The 21,564-nt window shown below is 37.2% G+C and overlaps 1 protein-coding gene across 3 annotated transcripts in view; it reads right to left on the reverse strand.

Moving 5' to 3' along the window:
* Positions 1-21,358, reverse strand: part of LOC138936383 (A-type potassium channel modulatory protein KCNIP1) — a 47,228-nt gene extending 25,870 nt beyond the window's left edge. The window contains exons 1-2 of one of the 3 annotated variants that reach the window (XM_070301747.1): positions 20,812-21,358; positions 17,661-18,034 (exon numbers count right to left, since the gene is read on the reverse strand). In XM_070301747.1, coding sequence (XP_070157848.1) covers positions 17,661-17,825 — 165 coding nt within the window. In that variant the 5' untranslated portion in view covers positions 17,826-18,034; positions 20,812-21,358. Of the gene's footprint in view, positions 1-17,660; positions 20,395-20,772 lie in introns of those variants that run through there. The other 2 variants (XM_070301745.1, XM_070301746.1) reach the window with 2 other exon arrangements.
* Between the last annotated feature and the right edge of the window lie 206 nt (positions 21,359-21,564).

Genomic DNA, 21,564 nt, shown 5'->3' on the forward strand with positions numbered 1-21,564 from the left:
GATAGATAGTTAAAACAGTAGCGGTGTTCCGGTTCAAGTGAAGTTCGCGTGAATCCGGCTTGAATCAATATTATAAACCACATTGACCGCGACCCGTGGCTTTTATTTTCGATTCCCGTTCAACGGGAGAAGAGAGGGAAAGGAAGAGAAATAAAAAGAGAAGAGCTCTCCTGTCCATCATATATCCCTTTACCCCCTGTCTGTCTCTCTTCCGCTCAATCGGACTTTTTCTCCACTTTTATGTGTGTGCGTGTATTATATTTATTCGCGGATGAGTGATCTCGCATCTAACTTGGCACGACCCAGTTGTCGCTGTAAACTATGCAACGTATCGAATTTCGTCAAGATGATATTCGTTCCTCCACGTGTACTTTCTATCTCTCTTTCCTTTTTTCAATATAGCTTTTCCTCTTTTGTTCCATACGCATCGTAACGAAACATTCCCACACATTAAGCCCTTTCGCGAATCTGGCTAGAGAAAATTCTATTTCTTTCTTACATACCTACATCATTTCAATGAAATTCACGAGAAGAGAAGATATGGAAAATATTCGAGATGCGCATCTTGCACAATATGTCATCAACTTTTTCATTACTTGCGAAAAAAGCGTTCTTTATGTATTTTCGCTGAAGGAAGATAGATAGATAGATAGATAGATAGACATACATACTTTTCGAAGAATCTGCTAAAATCAAGACATTGCGGGACAAGCATTCTGCGTAAGAATTCATCGAGCAAAGTAATCGGGCACATTAGATGTCAGGGAACACATTTTCTCAACTATAAATCAAATTCTATTCCCGTTATCCTCGATATACTTAAGGAACGAGAGATTACGTGTACGCTTTCGAATCGCGGACCTCTCGCACATAGAAAATAGTATTGAAAAGCGCGCGCCTAGCTCGGCTCGGGCAGAGAATAGTATCATATATATTTAAAAAGTCCGAAAATAAAGTGGATACTCTTTCGCGGGGAAGAGACCGAGAGGGCTACCCCTGTTAAAGTACACCGGAGATCGCGCTCGATTTATGTTTTCGCGACCTTGCTACTATACCCGCGACCTCCTCCAGTTCCAAGCGATCGCAATCTGGTTGAGATACGAAAGTGTCTGGGGAAATAAGTTGTTTAAACAATTACGAGCACGGAATCTTCCTGTCCGTCTCGAGGAACACGTCGATCTCGATCTCCGCGCATTCGATAAATTGAAGGAGGGATGCACGATATAAATTGCAGTGTTTTTTTTTTTCAAAGATTTTTCTATATACTTTGAACCTTTCGCGTTCTATTCAATTTATTCAATTTATTCTATTCAACGACAATCCTTGGCGAGACATTGTAGGAAAATACGCGCATTTTCTTTCGTCTTGAAAATTCCAATTGCAAACTTATATAATACTTTATATCACAAAGATATTTATTAAAAAGACCTAAAAAATCGAATATTTATACATGAGATAGAAGAATGCGAACGTTCGTGGAATTTTAGGGAAAGAATTAAAATTAACAATAATCATTTATATATCGACTTGCGTTTGAGAGAGGAAAAAAAAAAATGAAATTTGTTGAATCGCGATACGATTATCGAAAAATGTACCACGTATGGAACTTACGAATTTATTTAGCATCTGCGCGCGCGCGAATACGCATCGACTAAAATTAAACGCTATTAAACTAAAAATTAAAATGGTGTTAATGTGAAATCCGACATTTGACCAAACAAGCTACGTACTAAGCGATCAATGCGATAAAATTTCTTATCGCTCAAAAATACTGAAATATTCACTCGTAGTGATGTCATTCGCGTAAATTATTATTAGTCGAGTTTCAAGAGTTGATGCGAAACGATATCCCGACCGAAACAGGAAGCGATGTGTATGCATTTGCTCATTCGCAATGTATACACAAAGTTAATAGCCGATAAGGCCACAAATTTAATAGAATTTGCGCAGCTCGCCGCCTATATCTCTCGAACAGCCGTTTTATACATTGAATCGAAATGCCCTAAAGCACCATCGCTGACTTCGTCATCGCGTGCTGATGATATCGGTACTTGCATCGGTGAATATTATTCCTGCGAGATGAGCAATTTAGTGTTAATCTCGCGTAAGATTTGTATTGTATTACAATTTAAATTAATAGCTAAATCTCTCCGTCCTGTATGAGCAAAACACAATCTGACTTGTAATCTAGGGAACAATGATTGAAGCCGATAATTTCAATCTTCAACTCAAATATTATGGACGGGTTAAAATAATATATTGATGCTTTCAAACACATTTTCAAGGGAATCTCTAGAATTAAGAATTTTTAACAAAAAGATAATTTTGAAAATAATAGTGACACCATTTTTTATATTATATTTCCAAACATCCAATATTTTAAGCTATATTTCACGACCACAAATTTTTATTCAATATTTTCTTTATCGAATTCTCGTTAAGCGTAAATTTGAAAATCGCAAATAAAATCTCCTCCGTGTCAAGAACGCGCGGATTTTTCTGAATTTGTAAATTGCAGCATCACATGCTGCTGAATTTAATAAATCTAAAATCAAGAAAATATTCTTGGTTGTAAAAAAAAAAAAAAAGCTAATGTAAAAGATAATAGTTGTTGATGCAACAAGCGAGTTACTAAAAATATTGTAACAATAAATGTCGGGACGATAAAAATGTCGCCATAAATGTTAATTACGCGATGTCGTTATCTTTAACCGACAATATTAGAAACGATCGGTTGCATCGAGTTAATCGCGCAGTTGATCGGTCGCACGTACTGATGAACGGCACAGGCAGACTCACAACGGCAGGTGCTGTCAAAGAATGTGAAGGAAAATACATACAATGCGTCCGATGGTGGATGCCACGCGACCGCTCGCTTAAATAAATATCGTCGGTAAAGCCGTTGAATGAATGGCTTTAAAGTTAAGTCTGTCGCCTGTGATCGAAGGACAAGCGTATTATCAACGCCGCTGGAGGGGTACGTCAGTGACGTCACGGACGGAGGAGAGGAGGGATCGATACAGCTCAGCATCCACCCTCCCTCTCTTGCTCACTCTTCCTGCCCTTTACTGATCTTGCCTTTCCTATTTACAGCCATCTTCCTCCATGTCTCTTTTTCTCTCACCCTCTCGTTACAATTATCTTCTATCCGGCTTTCTCTCTCATCCCGCGTGAAATTCTCTCTGTAAGCTTTTACTGCTAAAATTCCACCCTTCTCTTTGTTTTCTTGTTTTCCGCAAATGTTTCTCCCGAGACTTCCTTTCTCTTTTCATTTCGATTATTTTCATTCACCGTCTTTCTCTTGTCATGTCTTCCTTTCTGATTTCTAACTTGTCTTCAGAATTCAGGTACGTAAAGGGTGATATATCGAACATATCCCGCTTTCTCTCTCTTCCTTTCTCTCGCCCTTTTTCTCCTCGGATCGAAAACAGCTGACAAGACCTCCTTTGGACACTCAGCGTTTATTCCGACATTCCGCGCTGCAAGCCAAAACTATACGTGGACATGGACAACGTTCATTATACGCGCGGTTAATTAGACGGGTAAATCAATCTTTGTACTTTAATTGTTTCATATACCCAGTTACTACTATTTATACATTTCACGAAATTAATTGTAATTAATAGAGCTGCATTGATAAAAGACAAATAAAGGCTAGCAACTGATTATGCAAATAATTAATACTTATAATTTATTCAGGTCAGTTAAATTGAGAAATGTATTTAGCAAATTATAATCATATACTCTTTATAATCAATATAAACGACTTTATATATATATATATATATATATATATATATGTATGTATGTATATGTATATATTTATAAATATTGATATATTTATGATAGAAAATAATATACATGATGCTAATCATTTTATTTTTCTTATATTGGCACAATTATCATGTGATTCTTGTATTTTTCAATTAATTATTCTCTTATTTGCCAGATTTGTGTAATCGAATTCATCTTTTATACAAAGCACGCTTGTCACCTGTTCATATTAGCTTAATAGCTTAACCCTTTAGTTCACTGTTAACAGTTTCAACAAGAGAGCGAATATTCTCTAATTATAATTACTATGCGATAAAATGTGAGAATCCATGCGACACACATGCACAAATTAACGAGAAACAATTCTATCTAATTATATTGAAACCGATAATGAATCCAATCGCGTCTAATCGATAACAAAATCGAATGTAATTGCGAATAAGGCGAGTTCAGCGGACAATTTCTGCAAATATGAAAACCAAACCGAAACATTTCCCCATGTTAACGAGTTTTTTGTGTGTAAGAAAGAGAGAAAGAAAACACGCGTATATTTTGCGTTTCTCCTCTCGATAATATCGAAGCTCATTGTCAGTATCATAAATATGCGCGCGTTGTTCTACTATTATATGTATATAAAATAGAAAAATAACAGCAGATTGTAAGGAAGATATTTCGTAGTCCGAACAAAACGGTAGATTATAAAGAAAATGCTTACACAGTGTAAATAGAGCACTCGGGAACAATGATGCTTCGGCAAAGAGGCTTTATTCTCCTCTAGCGCTAAAAACATGACGAAAATTTAAAAAGGTGGAAAACTCACGTACGAATCTATATGATTTTTCGTACGTGTTCATAGATTTAAACAAATAGAGAAAAAAATAGAGCAGTTTATATTCTCGTAAAAAAAAAAATTATCAATACAACGAATATACATAAGTATAAAGACATATTTTAACCAGCGTTAATAAAGCAAGAACGAATGTAATACATCGATATCGCGTGTCGTTTATCGAAGCACGAGCTTCAATGAAATCGGATGAAATTTATATATAATACAAAGTCTCATTTCCTGATGTGACACCGCGGATGACCTTCGCCTTTCGTTCCTATCTCATTATCTCCCGATCGATTTGAATTTGCCGCGATTAAAATCAACTTTGGATGAAAATGGATTGCGTCGGTGCGGATCGTCCTAATGAATATGCGCGGCTAGGAATTGTTTTTCAGTCCGGACGTTCATCAGAAAGTCATCCATCACGACGACGAGATGTTGGCGCACGCAACCAACGATTACATTTATAGCCGCGACAAACATGACCGCGCGAGTTTCGATTTTTTTTTTTTTTTTTTTTTTTTTTTTTTTTTTTTTTTTGGTCCCGTCGACGAGGATTGTAAGAGGATTATAATGTAACGAGCAGAACTTTCACGCGATCTAGGAAAACGATGCGGCTGATGAATGCGAATAACGCGCCCCGACGTGCGTTTCTTTGTCTAATAAAGTATTCCTCTTTACACATCTTTCCATTCTGTCTTTTCATGGAATATCCGACGAATGAATAAAATCGGGCATTAAAACTGCATTTATGACGTTTCTTCGTGAAATGTTAAGGTAAAGCGTGTAAACTACGTCGAGCCATGTGCAAAATTTTATGCATCGCGCCTTGGTTATCCGTTTCACCGGAAATTAATAATTGCGCAAATTCTTTTGCTACTGTGTGTGTGTGTGTGTGTGTATATATATGTATGCCCATCACATACCGCATTAATGCTTAATGGCAGATTCTTTCGCAAATTTAAAATCGATTTGTCGAAGATAGTACCGATAGTCCCCTTTAAGAACAATCAATAATTAAGAATAAGGATTGTTTCATAAACTAAATTTCAATGATGCAAATAAAACTCATATATTTTTCAATTAATTTTAAATAGACTTTATGTATATATCTGTCCACAGAATTTGATTATAAAATATGTTATGTCACAAGTAATGTGTGTGTGACAAATCACGACAAATGATGTCCTCCCTTGACATTCTCGTATATGAAAAATCGATTTCAAATTGACCGAGGCATATGTCATTAAACTCTGATGTATTATATTGACAAAACAGACATCCTATAGATTAAAGATCGCGATAACCAAATTGATAAAGAAAACGATTTTACAGTAACTCTACACAACATTTTTCACCGACGTCAATTATTATCGTATAAACCGCATGATGTAGAGAAGAATGCAAAATATTCTCGTCTTTATATCTTTTCAAACTATCCATGAATATCCATGAAAAATCCTCTTTCATCCAAAGAGATTTTTTTTCTGTTATCTCGGCGTATATTTTACCAAAAACCGCGGCCGAGAATATCCGTCTATACATATGTATGTGACCGATAAAACGCAAGTTTTGCGCGCGGAAGAAATGTTTTACAAACAAGACATGTCATAAATCTCGGCGTAAACCGAGACTGTATACCAGGGGATGCCGAAGCGCTCGGTATTTGGTATCTGGGTTAGATATGAAATAGGGATAGTCGCTCTATACTATCATCACCAACACACGCACGGAATTGGCCTTAATCCCTCATAAAAGCGTTACACAATACGATTGCTAAGCGATCTCGTAAACCCAGCGTTTCCTCCCGACTGTTAAAGTCATTAAAGTCGATTGGTCCTCGTGACGAGGTGCGATAACGTTTTCACCGCCGGGAAAGAGGCAGAAGGGAAGGACAGAAAGAGAGGGTGTATCCGGATCGAGCGTAGCTGAAAAATGCCCATCTCGAGGCGGATGCGTCGTTCTTCTCCCTGTCCCGATAAATCGCTGGGAATTGCTCGACCATTGCTACACGTGACATGAGGTACGCGCGAGGTAACACGAGAGGAGTTTGTACACAAGGAAATTTCAACAGATCTTTCCTTTCGTCGTGATACGCCGGGAAATTGGAGTCGGAGTCCTATTCGTTCGAGGATACGCGATAATTCTCGTGGAAAACAAATACGGATTATGCCATCGTCAATATACTCGTCAATTTTTGTTATTTTCGCGAAAAAATCGATGAAAGTACGGTGGCACGAAGATCCTCTCTTTTCGTTTAACGAGCCATTTTTCATTCACTCTCACATTAATAAAGACGAATCTCTCCCCGGTGACTGGTCCTGGTCAGGCATGCGTTGCTATTCGCCGCTTCTGAAAGTGGATCGCGACAGAAACCGCACGCTTCTCCGCGTTCCTCGATTGCCAAATCAACCTGGCCCGAGATTTCTGCGGTGACAGATGGCATTTGAGACGTTTACCTAGTGGACAAAGTTGTCTAATAATAATAATAATAATAATCCGAGTCTCTCTAAAAATAGTGAATTAGTCAAGTAAGCGGGATAACGTAAAATTGAGATAAAATTAATTGAAGTTGCTAATGATGTTTTAACATTATTACGTTAAATAATGATACTTATAATAATAATCAGTTATATTATAATCAGTCCCGGTTTAATCGTGCCGCACGAATAGCGTAATCTGATTGCACAATACGTTATAAATTGATCAATAAATGCACAAATAATGCGAAAAACGTTCTCTCGTTAGGATAAAGTAAACCGTACACATTTTACACAATAATAGTATTTCACTTCAAAGACGCGGATGTGTAATTAACCGTATAATGCGATAATACAAGCGCAGTCCGCGTCATTTTACGCGAAGGGTTGCGATGGGGGAAAAGGCTCGGAATAAAGTTAAAGCGCGGTGCTGCGGCGTTCGCGCGCCGGTGACAATTGCGCATACGAAGATTTATATTTGCCAGAAATACAGCTGTCAGAGCATAAAAGCGCCCTGGGTCGCGGGGAGTTACGAACTAGAAACGACGGAAGAATAACGGAAATTTCATCCTTGGAAAATGGAGCTGTAGCTCTAGCTTGCACGGTTGTACGCGCGAAAAGGACGACGTTCTCCGCTGGCAAGCCGTTTATTAAACGGAGACAAGAGAGCCTGATGTATAATATATTTTATATCAATATGCGATTCAACTCTGCTATGCATATTTCGTTTCGTGAAAATATCTCCGTGAAAATTATATATTTTACCTCCCTTATATATTGTATAATATATCGAGCTACTAGTTTAATTAACGCCTTGCTAAATTTGTAATATAATAGAACAACAATACAGTTCGCGTACAACATTAGTCAGTTTCAAAATTCGCATTTAATATATTGTATTAAATGTATATTTAATATATATCATCGATTAATTATAATCTATGCGTGAATGTGGAAAATTTAATATGTAATCTCGTTTGTTAAAAATTATTTTATTAAAATATTTTATTGAAAAGTATCATATTATATATACCGATTAATTTAATAATCGTGAGAATGTCCTACCGTATTTTATTTGCCCGTTACATAGATTTTACAATTTTATATAACACGAAGGTAGATATATATGAAAAACTCCTCCGCATTTCACAAAAATCTCCGTTACTGGGAATAAAGGGCGGAAAGAATGGAAGAATGAAAAATTTATATACGGTGTCGAGAACCACTCCGCAAGAACGGTAAAACTAACTAAACTAGAGAGAAAGTAAAAAAAAAAGGAAAAAAAGAGAGAATAGCGAGATATTCGTAGACTGTAAGTTCTCGTGCTGTAGTCTTTACTAGAGCTACTTTTCATCAACTTTTCTGACAAAACGACAGCACTAATGAGTGGCAGGGCAAGTAAACTAAAGCTTTCCTAACGCTTCCAGTAGTGTTATCGGCATTTCTAGTCCATTTCGCTCGCCAATATTACGAATTATAGCTCATTCATCACATTATGATCACAACGTAGTCATATATTCACAAATCGAATTTATTTTTCTTTATTTTACTTGATATTTATTTGAGAGAGACCCGCTATTTTTTATTCTCTCGGATCGATAACTAGGAATAATACAATCTCAATTTGATTTTTTACATATCACACTATTATTTATGACACGACAATATGAGAATAATAAATAACAATAATGTTCCATAAATCGATTAACATCTCAATAAAGAAGATTAATAGAAAATGTATGCTCCATTCGGAATATTAATAAAAAAAAAAAAAAAAACGAAGTTTCACAGTCCGCTTATATGCTACAAATATTGTTATTCATATTAATATTTACATGCAAAAATTTATTGCCGACATTTTAATTTGTCGTATTTAACAAGCAATAAAACGCCTACGTGGCTTCGTACAAATCGAATCCATTTTTCTTACGACTCCACTTCTCGTAATCCGATAAATTTAACGTTTCCCAAGCTGCACATAGTTATACATACCGCTTACCGCACAACGCGCTTGTAGACCTTATACATCCTAAATTACCCGAAAAGAATTGGTTGGTCGATATCGCGATATAACGGCTCATGACGCAAAATTCCGCTCTCTCTTCTTAGCCCAGTCTAATAAATCCGGGCTAGAGGCAAGTCTTGGAAGTAAATAATAAAACGCGACCTAGCCCGGAAAAGTGCGACCACCTGTTTAGATTAGAACCGAAATATTTGCAGAGAGAAGGAGAGAACGAGAGAAAGAGAGAGAGGGAGGAAAGGGGGAGGAAAGAGAATGCGTGTTCGCGAGAATAATGTAAACGCTTCGGCATCACGCATCTCGTATACGTTCGTGCCGGGAGAGTTCGCGCGTGTTACACGCTAATTTCCACTCTCTTGCAACTTAATCGCCAACGATTATAGCGAGAGAACATCGGCCGAGGCCGTGCACCTGCTTGCACGTAACCCCATTTTTTTCGACACCCCACAGAGCCCGTGCTCAATCCAGTAGATTATTTGTGAAGTGGTTTTTTTTTTATTTTTTTAAGGGGAAAATAAGTTAATTGTAATGTCATTCAATATTAAGAATCGAGAATAAAATAATTAATATTAAAAAATAAAATAACAAGATATAATTCACATAATTATTTGATGGAATTATAGGTTTCCGCCTTTTTCGCGAGATTGAAAAATAATAGAATAAAATAAAAAAAAAATCACACGTGCTTCTAATTTAATTTTATAAACAATTTTCGTTTTAGATAATTTAAAGAAATCTTGTAAAGAATAAAAGAAAGATTAAACGCGAGAAAAGTATGATTTTGTATCGCGGTTTTAGCTTTATCGTTATTTTGTTATCACAATAGGCTCTGAATAGAGTACTCGGAATATAATATATGTAGAAGGTTCGTACAAAACCACTCTGTATATATTGCCATACGTGACACGAATCAATATCGCTGTTCAATTAAGACCCGACATCCGTCAGCAAGCTGATGGTTCTATACCGTCACAAAAACGGCGGCCGGCTCGTTAGACGAGGCTCGTGTATAAACGAACGATAAATGCTTAATGTCATGTCAAAGTGCATCGGGAACGACGAACGACGTATATATGTACTTCGCTTCTTCGCACGAAAAGGGCGTGCCGCCGACTATTACACGCTCATTTGACTATCGGGGCTGAAATGGATCGGAAGGGAAGGCAGATTAAGAGAGGAGAAATACGGTTTGCGCGGATACGGATAATTGAGTGTAAGCTACGACGATTTTGCCGGGAAAATTACTGCTCGCCGATAAATGGAGGCCCTAATTTCATTTCGACGCGCGTACGTCGGAAACGCGAGATCCACGCGCGACAAAAAAAAAGAAGGAACATCACCGTCTGAAATTAATTTAATCCGGGTCAAGACCGATTTGATAACGCAATTTGAAAGTTCATATCTAAAATTTGTCGTAATAAACTTTTAAGTATCTCGCGTAGAGACTGAACGTCAAATTACATTTTTTCTTGTTATAAAACTTGCTCGAAATAAAAGAAATTTTTTTTTTGTTTATTTTTCTTTCTGTCAATTGACAAAAAAAATATTTTTTTCTTAATATATATATATATATATTTTTTTTTTAATAAGGAAAAATTGTTCTCCTTATTAAATATCTTCGTGATTAATTCTTCATAATTATATCTATGTAAATACTTGCCAAATTTCGGATTAAAGTCGATATTATAAACGACTGGAAGAATCCGTCGTTCGCACATTTTGCGCGCTACGGTAAACTCTTTACACTCTTAATATCCCATAAATCCATCATGTAAGCATAACAAGATCGCCTCCTTGAACAAATATGATTATCGACTCGCATAAAACAAGCGGAAGGTATCGCGTCCTTAAAATCGGGCAATGCGAAAGAAGAAAATCGCGCACGATCCATCCCGCTCTACCGAGCGAAATAACAGGCTCGTAATTTCGTTAAGCCGTATAATTTCCGCTGGATGTCCATTTTCAAGATAGACATCGAATACGAATCATATTAGCATAATGCAGCTGTAACTGTCGCGCCACGACATTACGCATTTCCCGATGTCCTCGTGCTCGTTAAAAATACACGGCTTTCCGTGTTCGTCATCGATCTATACATGCAGAATTCATTATCCCCGCCGGAGTCCATAATTTACGTATTATTCGTATCATCCCCACGAGATCGTTTTAATTTGTGCGATTAATACGCCGCTCGAAGATAATCGTGTTAAAAGTTTCAGCACAATAAATGGCGGTTTGCCTGGAGAGAAAGCGAAATGGCACTTTGCGCTTGAAAAAAAAAAAAAGGAAGAGGAAATTACCTCGAATCTCTTGCTAAACGCGATTCCATAAAAGTGGGACATCTTATACGAGTCATTAATTTCAGGCAAAATTCCCTCTCTTTGCGCGCGCGAAGATAAAAGATACTGTCATCGCTTCGCCATAATTTTCAAATTATGCGATACGGAGATCACGGAAATCGTAGTATAGTTCGATTCGCGGACAGCTTTTAACTCGTGGGGAACGAGGGATTTCTCGGATAACTCCTGTGTGCTCTGACAAGGAATTAATTCCGGTCCCCCCCAAGCTATGTAATACGCTATGTTTGCGCCTTTGTAGGCACGTGGTAATTCAACATGTCTCGCGCGTATCTTGACAATCCGTCCTTACGCGAGTGGCGTGACGGTTACGGTTGTGTATGAAATGAGCTTCGTAATTGGATCCGTTTATCGGGAATGTGACGGAAAAAAAAAGGGACAAAAACTCGAAAAAACAATAAGATAGAATATAGTTAATAATTCAACGCGTGATCGGAAAATAATATAACTTCTAAAAGAGTGAGAAATCACTTTGCGAAACTATCCACGATGGACACCTTGGGAGCAACTAAATTGGGGCAGCAACGAAGTGTAACGTTTTCATTTAAACATAGAGAAACAAGATAGACAGAGTGACGCGATATTTTTATATAATCTATAATAATAGAAAAAAAAGGGGGAAAAGAAAAAGAAAAAAAAGAAAAAAAAACACTGAATGATAGATGTGGGTTGCGTGCATTAGCCTACGATACACGATCGACAAGGAGCACAAGATTATGAGCATCTTTCACAGATTGATCTATATACCCGCAAAACACAATGACACGCGGTATCTAACTACAGCGGATTCGTTCCGACTATATCGGTCTTCCTCTCATTATTCGAAAGTTCGCCCTATCGTCGCCCCATTGTAAGCTGACAATAATTATGAAACACATTGTCTCAAGAACGCGATTGTTTCAGCTTTCTCTCTCTCTCTCTCACATTTTCGAAAAATTCCAAAGGTGACGCGACGAATACACGACAGTATCCTCGTCCTTGTCCTCGGATGAAAAAAAAGCACTCACCTTGTACTCTCGAATGTATGCTCGGTTCAAAAGATTCAATCGGGCAATCGCGTGCAACGTCATTAAAATCGCGATTGCGCGAAGGGATACGAATGACCGTGAAGAAGCATCGGGATTTAGCTCGCGCTTATACGCTATCCTATGCACCCTTGCAATATACGCGCTCTATTGTATAAGCAGCTACTGAATAAATTAGGGACCAGACAGTTCGCCATGTTTCGCTAAGTAAATCGAATCATCGCGAATAGTCTGAAATTTTGCAGCGAATTGCTGAATTCTCGATACGCGCTTACGTAATTTTTGCTTTTAAATGTAAGAAAGCGTAAAAGATATAATAAAAGAAAAGAGAGCGGAAAAGGTATGATAATATTATAAAAAAATATTTATAAAATCTCTTTTATTCCTACGAAAAAAATTCGAGGATAAATACATAAATAAATAAATGAATAAATAAATAAAAATCAAGAACCGGCTCTATTCATATACGATGAATTCAGCAAAAGGAACGATGCGTTTTGAAGCGCTCGATATATCCTAGGCGCTCAAAGGTTTTATGTATTTGGCTTCAAAATTCGAAATATTGCAGATACGCGGAGCGCATTCGACGAAAGTATACGGCGTTTCCGAGTATATGCGAACGGTGGAAATGTTACTGCACATTGTACGATATGTCAAGGTACGAGATACGAGCGAGTGAGCCGAGCTTTCATACAAGTTAAATAAATAGTCTAAGAGTCGAGGGCGATATAAACGGTGCCCTTGTCGAGACATACAAGTCACCTGGTTTAAGCAGTATCTCGATAAATATTCGGGACACGCGCGCTTCGGGCGCTTGTTCCGTAAATTTATCTTTCCTATAAAGTAAGTTGTATATATACAGGGTGTCCCATTTTAATCTCCTCAGGCAAATATCTCAAAAACCAAGCCCGGAGGAGAAAAATGTTTCAGACAAAAGTTGTTTGGTTTCGAGGGGGCCATAGGATGGTGACAATGATTTGACCTTGGAAAATCATTTGAAGGTCATGTGAAGGTCAACTTTAAAATCTTAAATGGAAACCTCCATTTTTTATTTAGTATTCTTGTAGCTGACATCGAGAGCTTTCCAAAACACTATAATAAAGTATTTTTTCATTAAGTACTTTTTGAGTTATTTTATATTTTAATCTGACATATTTTGATATAAAAAATTAAATATCTCGTAAAATATTTAGTTTTTGATAATCTTACCGTAATACTTCTATGTACAGAATAATGAGACAAATCAATTAGCATAAAAAAAAATTGTTTTTAAGAAAATTATTTACAGTGTATTTTTTCAAACAATTATTTGTTTTTTTGGCACTAATTAATTTGTCTTATTATTCTGTACATAAAAGTATTACGGTAAAATTATCGAAAACTGAATATTTTACGAAATATTGAATTTTTTATATCAAAATATGTCAGATTAAAATATAAAATAACTCAAAAAATACTTAATAAAAAAATACTTTGTTATAGCGTTTTGGAAAGCTCTCGATGTCAGCTACAAGAGTACTAAATAAAAAATGGGGGTTTCCATTTAAGATTTTAAAGTTGACCTTCACATGACCTTCAAATGATTTTCCAAGGTCAAATCATTGTCACCATCATATGGCCCCCTTGAAGCCACACAACTTTTGTTTGAAACTTTTTGATGTCAGATTATTGTAAGTGCCTTAAAAATCGTGGCGACCGTTACGAGGACCACCCTGTATATATACTATATATATATATATATATATATCGCATTTGTGTGAAAAAAAAAGGTTAAAAAACAGAATGTTTCGACAAACATATAAGAATGTACGTCATATGAAATCTTTATTCTGTAAGTAATAAAATCTGAAAAAATGTTTGCGAAAATATGTAGATATATTATTTCGCGCTTTTTACGTTTCTGTTTATCCATGCAACTCTTGTCACGTATTTTTCTCTGCCTCACGCTAATATAAATCGCCATAAATGCGACAAGTATGTCAACACGCGACATGTTTATCAACAATTGCGTTCGATATTTCGCGGTGTATTTAATAAACTATTTTGTCCCCGTTACTTTCCCCCCTCCTCCCAATATTATATCATATTGTCATTATCGTTATCATAAATTTTAATAAAAGTAATATATATAATAAAATTTAATATTATTTTTTACTAACGGGAGAGCAAAATTATGTACGTATATCGCGGAAATAGAAATAGAATAATTCCCTCTCATCAACTTTCCTTCTCGCAAACGTATATTTAATTCAAATATAGCATTATTACAATTATTCTAATCACATTTTACTAAAAAAAAATGCAGTTTTTAAAAAAATCTTTCATGTGCCCATCTAACGCAATCACGACTATCTGGTGGATGATCCCCCGCGAGCGAAAATGCCCAAGAAACACATCCACTTTTGCGAGACGATATTCCCGTGGTCGTGATAAATTCAAATAGCTGTGCCGGGATAGACCTTATTTTCTTACACAGTCTCTGAAAAAGGGACGATATACTTTGTATGCGCGCGACATGGCGTCTCTCACAAATTCCAAAATCGCATCCATCCGGGAATAAATCCCGGTAAACGAGGGCATCAAGGAAAATACGTAATTTTCGTGCATGGCGAAATTTTGCACGTGGCGTACTCGTCAAACCATCTAGATATGCGTATTCAAGCGCGAAACACGTCGATATAAATACATACGAGAGGTATCCCCGAAGAAAAATAATAATAATAATAATAATAATAATATTTATTGACAAAGGATGAAAATCTGACAATAAAACTTGGCAGCGATATTTACGTAAAAAAAAAAGAGAGAGAGAGAGAAATTTACTTCGAATACTTTGCGCTAATTTACATCCTTTAGAATACGAAGATGGATGATTTGCGATTATAATCACGGTATAGAGACGCGCAGCTTTATCGGCGCAGCGTGCGCAATCTTTTCCAGGATAGATCGTACAAAACAACCGGCGGGGCAACAAAAGGGGAGCTTGCGAGGATATTTACGTTGGCGAGCCTTGAAGAGAGACCGCGCATCGGCTCAGGTGGACTGGCCAACCATTTACTTTACACACCGCGCACACAACCTCGTGTCGGCCGGTGCCGCACCGACCACACTCGCCGTTGAATATTTTACAAGAATCGCAAAAGTAACGGACCGCACTGGACCCCGAAGCTTTGAGCTTTATCGAACCGTGCGCCAGCAAAAAATTATGCATCGAGGTATGAGGGAAGCGCGAATTCTCCGATAATTCTCTACGCGGGGATCCACTCACACGGCATGAATGAAGAGCACCGTCACACGCATGACGCAGAATTACGCAAAGAGGGAACATATGTGCGCGCGTAATTTCGTCTGAAAATCGCCGATATTTCGTTACCCTCTCGAAACCCGCCCCGCGAATGTTTCATCTGTATTTGAGATACTCGAGGAAGTATCAAAGAGAATATTTACACTTATTACAGTATGTATTTTAATTTTTTTTTCTATTTTTTTATATTCTAAATAATAATAAATAATTTTTATATTCTAAATAATTTGCGATATAAATATAATTAACGTTTTACCTTAATCAAGGTTTTCAAATTGTCAATTTTCAGACAAAGTTATTTAAAACTGTCCGCGCACGAATAATTGCAACAAAAGTGGAGATAAAATAAAAGTTGTGTGTGTGTGTGTGTGCTTTACTATTATCATTTATTTAACAGCATGTTATATTGATCTTATATGTTATGAAAATGTACGATGTAGCATGTAGCGACTATGAAAACCCTATTGTAAACTTATTACGTTTATCGAAAAGATACGACGAAACAATATGAAATGCGGCCGTATAAATTGGATACGGGTCATCGATCAAAACCATTCATGGCCATATACACACGATCGTGTTTCTCGTTTAATATCGAGTACATATCGCGCACTATTTCCGTTATCTATCTACGCAGGTAAATTCTGTTTGCTATATTTCTTCCCGTTGCAACGAGATATTACATTTAAAAGTTTTACGGATCGATATAAACGCCTTATGTCCAATACAATCGGTCTCCCGCGATTTATACTTCATCGTTATAGATGTCGACTCACTTTACATTTTACCGTTGCAAAAGATCGCGCATGAAAAACGCAGTATCAAGCATTAATCATTACATTCGTCACGCAAAATATATTCCTAATTACGATTCTACGCTTTGATTAATTTTCAAAAATATCTCGAGAATGTCGACTGATCTGTTTACGATTAAAAGCTCGCATTATTGTAACTTATTGTAACTATGTAAAATTAATTTTTGTCGCGAATAGTTGGGGGAGGGGGGGGGGGGCACGAGCCGAAGGGGAATCAACGACGACGTAGCAAGTGAATTGGCAAGAAATATCTTTACTGACGATCGCTCGCGGCGTTATAATCAATTCATTTACGTAATCGTGTTAACACAATTTCTCTGTGGCGTGTCCGTGAATATAATCAATACTTTGCGGGACTATCTTTAATAAAGAAGGAGTTAAAAATACAAGCTGCGGACAGTGTCAGTTTATCGCGCGCGTTGCTGTAATCTTGACGATGTTAAACAAAAGAATGTTCGAAAATCTTGGCCTCGATAAAATTTCATGTTCAAACGATATATTCTAGAATTAGACTTAATTACACGCTTGATTATTTTCTAATATGAAATTCAAAAATATTTTCTACCTAAGTTTCGAGATACATTGAAAAATAATAGAATTTGAGATTCAATAATGCTTCCTGCTCGTTAAATATCCTAGATATGTAAACTAGTGTCAAAATGCTTTCGTTCTTTTCGAGATTTTCGTTTTTGGGATTTAAAGCATTTTTTAGCTATGTGATATACATAGTTATCAAAATCCGGCAATGAAAATGAATTGATGATGTTGTATAAAGTGAAAATAAATCAATGGTAAATTGATGATGCTGCATAATTGTTTATTTCTGATTGGCACAATATTCTTTCATAATTTTGGTAGAAGACCAAACGTTTTGGTCTTTTTTTTATACGAATGCACAAACTTGACATGCTTTTTTCAATCTAATTTCAAAATTGTAAAAAAATGTAACGGTACGAAAACATTTCTGTACCCCTTTTGCATAATTTGGCGTTTTATCTCCCGGAGGGAGAGAATCGATAATGCTCCTAATAGGTCGGGAAAAACATTACGTACCTGCTTGAAGCCGCGATACATGACTCGGATCTCCTGGCGGGAGAACTTGGTCTGTCGTAGAAGCTCCTCGATAGGCACCGGCCTGGTGGTCTGATGCCTCGCTCTCGTGCTCTCGAACTCGAAGAACGCCTCTTCCGGGCCTGGCGAGTCCGGTGGCGTCGCCATGACCTTTGATCCTGCCGCCGCCTAAATTGTCGAGAATACAACAAGACGACGGCAAGCGGCGGCTCCTTTTCCCGCGCTTCCTGTGCCTTCTATATCCGGTGTCCCGTGAGGTCACACCATCATCGTCATCGTCACGTTTCCCCTCACCATCGTGCGTTTTTCTTTATCGATCCGCCGCGCGTCTCGCTTTACTTTTCTCTCTTCGATCCCTGCACGTCCGTTGAGAAACGTCAAACTTTCTTTCTCTCGCTCTTTCGAACGAAAAACAATATCTCTCCCACGTGATCTCTTCGTATTAACAAACCGTACGCGTTCGGTTAGTAACGGGCATGTAAAACGCGATATTTTCAACGTTCCAATTACGTACAATGTGTTTGTCGATTATATCAATATTCCCTCCAATCAAATAATTAGTTTCGTCTTTACGATTGAACAGGTGACGAAACTGTACCCAAGGAAGACGCGACTGCGTCGAGAAATTTGCACGAGAGAGATTCTCCTCTGAAGTAATATACTCCATTTAAATTCTTATTTTATAATAAATAATATTATCATTCTTTATATGCGAGAGAATTTTTACATTTATTATTATATGTATAAATTGCTACCGGTTAATATATTTGCGAGAATTTAATTTCGCTTTAACTTCGTTTAGCGTGTATTCGAAATAGAAGTTACTACCTTCCAAGTTATTCGCATTAGAAAAATCGTGTTATATTTAGCATTTACAGAATATTCTGAGAATTTTACAAAACCGAATATCAAAATGCATCGCAACAACTTTGAGAAGAGAACTCACTTTGTGATATTTCTTATTTACATCGGTAATGACGCGCCATTTCTCGGCTTGGCGTAATTCCTATATGTGAAAGAAAGACATCGCGAATAATAATGCACTCGGACGAGGGGTGAGGGCGGAGTAATCTGATAATATACAATATATGCCGGCCTCCCTTCAAGTGCTTCAAGTTCCTCGCGATCCTAAGGATAAATCCCGCTGCTCTCCCCTATTTCATAGTGGCGTGCATACGCGCTATTAATCACTATTAAGTAAGGACATAAGCTGAAGCTGCATCTTAGATCTAAATAGATTTCGGGGTCAAGAATTGACGTTTCCCGCGAAGAAGATTGTAAAAATAACCCGGGATAAGACGAGTGAATATTGCTCGCATAAAAATCGATGACTTCGCAAAAGGTTACCGTGCCAAAAATTCAAAATCGATTGAGGGTGCGGTCGCTGGAAATTTATTGATAAAAGCCAGAAATGCATTTCCCTCGTGAAATTAACAGTCCGAAAATCTCGAGATATATAGAGAACCTCTGCTCTTTCTTTCTCCTTAACAGACTATTTCTTTTCCAGTGTAGGGAGAGAAGTTAAGAGAGAAGGAAACTTTTATATCAAATCTATTAAATTAATAAAATCAGCTTAGCAATTTTTCTTAGATATGTAAAACACATATGTACCTTTCTCTATACGTGATTTGTATTTCTATTTAATTTAAAATTTTTTGGCATTATCTATAATTTTTTGGAATTATTCATAGTTTATGAGAACATTAATAAATCATTAATAATACAAAATAATATGATTGATTGTTGATATTAATGTAAAAGATGAAATATAATAAAAGGATAATAATATATAAAAAATCGCCCCAAATTTTGCGGTGCGATAATTTTTCTACGCGATATGCTGCTTTAATCAACGTTAATACGGATTTTTAATGGAAAATGTTAAAGATTAATGTCAAAATATTTATATCGCGATCATCAAGTAGATATAATAACGCGATATATGGGGTCAGTAGGTACAATATATTGTATGGTGTATAAATAAAGTTCTTCGTCGTACGTTTCCGTGCTTAATGGCACGGAAAGAATTACAATGGTCAATTATGTAAATTAGCATTTGAGAAAAATGTTAAAAAATGTCACAAGAACAACAATACATTACATTGAAAGTAAAGTCTTTGGCATTCGAGAAACCTTTGGCTTTGTCTTTCGTCGTGTGTCGCAATTATTTCAATGCATTCTATTTTATTAATTAAATCATTTTTGAAAATTTATATTATTGACAATTATAGTAATATTCAAAACTAATATATAATTATTTAATAAAAAAGATTACGCAGTCCGATAAATTTTGGCCAAACGACACTAGATTCCTTGTCGCAGAAAAAAAAATTAAAATATGAAAAGGAACATCATAGATGGTCAATAATGAGATAATGATTTTATAATTTGAAGTTTTATATATAAATTTTTTTCGTACGTTCAACTATGCAAATTTTGAAAGTAAACTTCCTTTTGCTGGATCGTCACTACGAGATCAGTTTTTACCAACCTGTTGTCATTTCCTATAGTTACCCGTCAATTGCCCAATGTCAATTCTGTGAATCGTGAACTTTCTCTCTCTCTCTCTCTCTCTCGCTCTCTTTTCAAAATTATGCAAAATATTTTTTCGAGATTTTCTCAGATGAGAGATTCGCATTTCAAAGTCGCCTGCTTCAATTATCATAATATAACAGACGCTAAGCTGAGCGTAGAAAAACAGAAGGGAATCTCTCTACCTTACATTTTCTGACGTAACGTATAGTATCGCTTCTCGCCTAAAACTGAACATTGCAGTTTGATTAATGGATATTGAGTTACCCCGAGCAAGAAAAGAGTATCTATTATGAAACCTATAATGGGATATTATCAGAGAGATATCTCTCGCGTGCGTTAGATGTTATAAACTTTATATTAGATGTATTAAAAAAATTTAATTAATTTACAATTTAATTTAAAATTTTTATCTACCACTGATCTTTTTCCTATTACTATCGCTATGGTTAAAAAAATCATTATTATTGATATTAATATGAAATCGAAAATTTTTAAATTTTAGACAAGCTTTCCAGAAAGACGAGAGATATTTCACTTGTAAATTATGAAAAATTGTCACCTGTTAACGAAGGAGATGCGTTAGCGATATAATACTTGCGATAACGAACTACGGCGAGCCCGCGGGCCACTTCTTATCGGTCCACAGCAGTCGGGGGAAAAAGGGGATGGAAACGCGCGCGTGTCCTATCGCGAATCTTCGGTTCGGTCAACGCGCGAGGATCGCGATTCCGGGAGCGAGAGGCAGCAGCGGACTCTCGCGCGGCTGCATCAGCGACAGCGGCGGCGGCGGCGGCGGCGGCGGCAGCGATGATGATTATTGTCGTCGATTCGAGCAGGTGAATCACTCGGCGACGCGGTTGATGATCCGCCCGCCGTCGAGCGGGGAAACGGCGCGGCGACGAGACACGAGGATGTCAACTCGCCGATCTCCATAACATGATCTCGTCGCGCCGATCCTTAACGTCGACGCTTACCGATCATTATCCGATGCGAAAGAGAGGAGAGATACGGAGAAAAAAAGAGAAGGAGAGTGAACGACAGCGAAGATATCTGAAAATCTCGCGATGCACCACCGGTGTCCGCCCGCGGAGAGTTGAAAAATCTTACGGACGCGAGCCCGACGATAGAAACAATCCGAACAGATACGCGACCGGCGGTACACTGGTCGCCCGGCGCCCGGATAGAACGCGCCTAGACGACACCAGCGCCCCTTATTGGCCGAGCGTTTCGGCCAATCGCGACTCAGCGGTGGCGGCAGCGGCGGTGGCGCGTCCAACTACCGTGGCGATAACTACCGACTACCATAGACGATAAAAAGTATAGATTACCTCTATCCAATCTATAATTTATA

Source organism: Polyergus mexicanus, unplaced genomic scaffold (assembly GCF_030449975.1).
Source record: "Polyergus mexicanus isolate NDT 795.1 unplaced genomic scaffold, iyPolMexi1.0 SCAF_9, whole genome shotgun sequence".
In the NCBI taxonomy this organism is placed as follows: domain Eukaryota; kingdom Metazoa; phylum Arthropoda; class Insecta; order Hymenoptera; family Formicidae; genus Polyergus; species Polyergus mexicanus.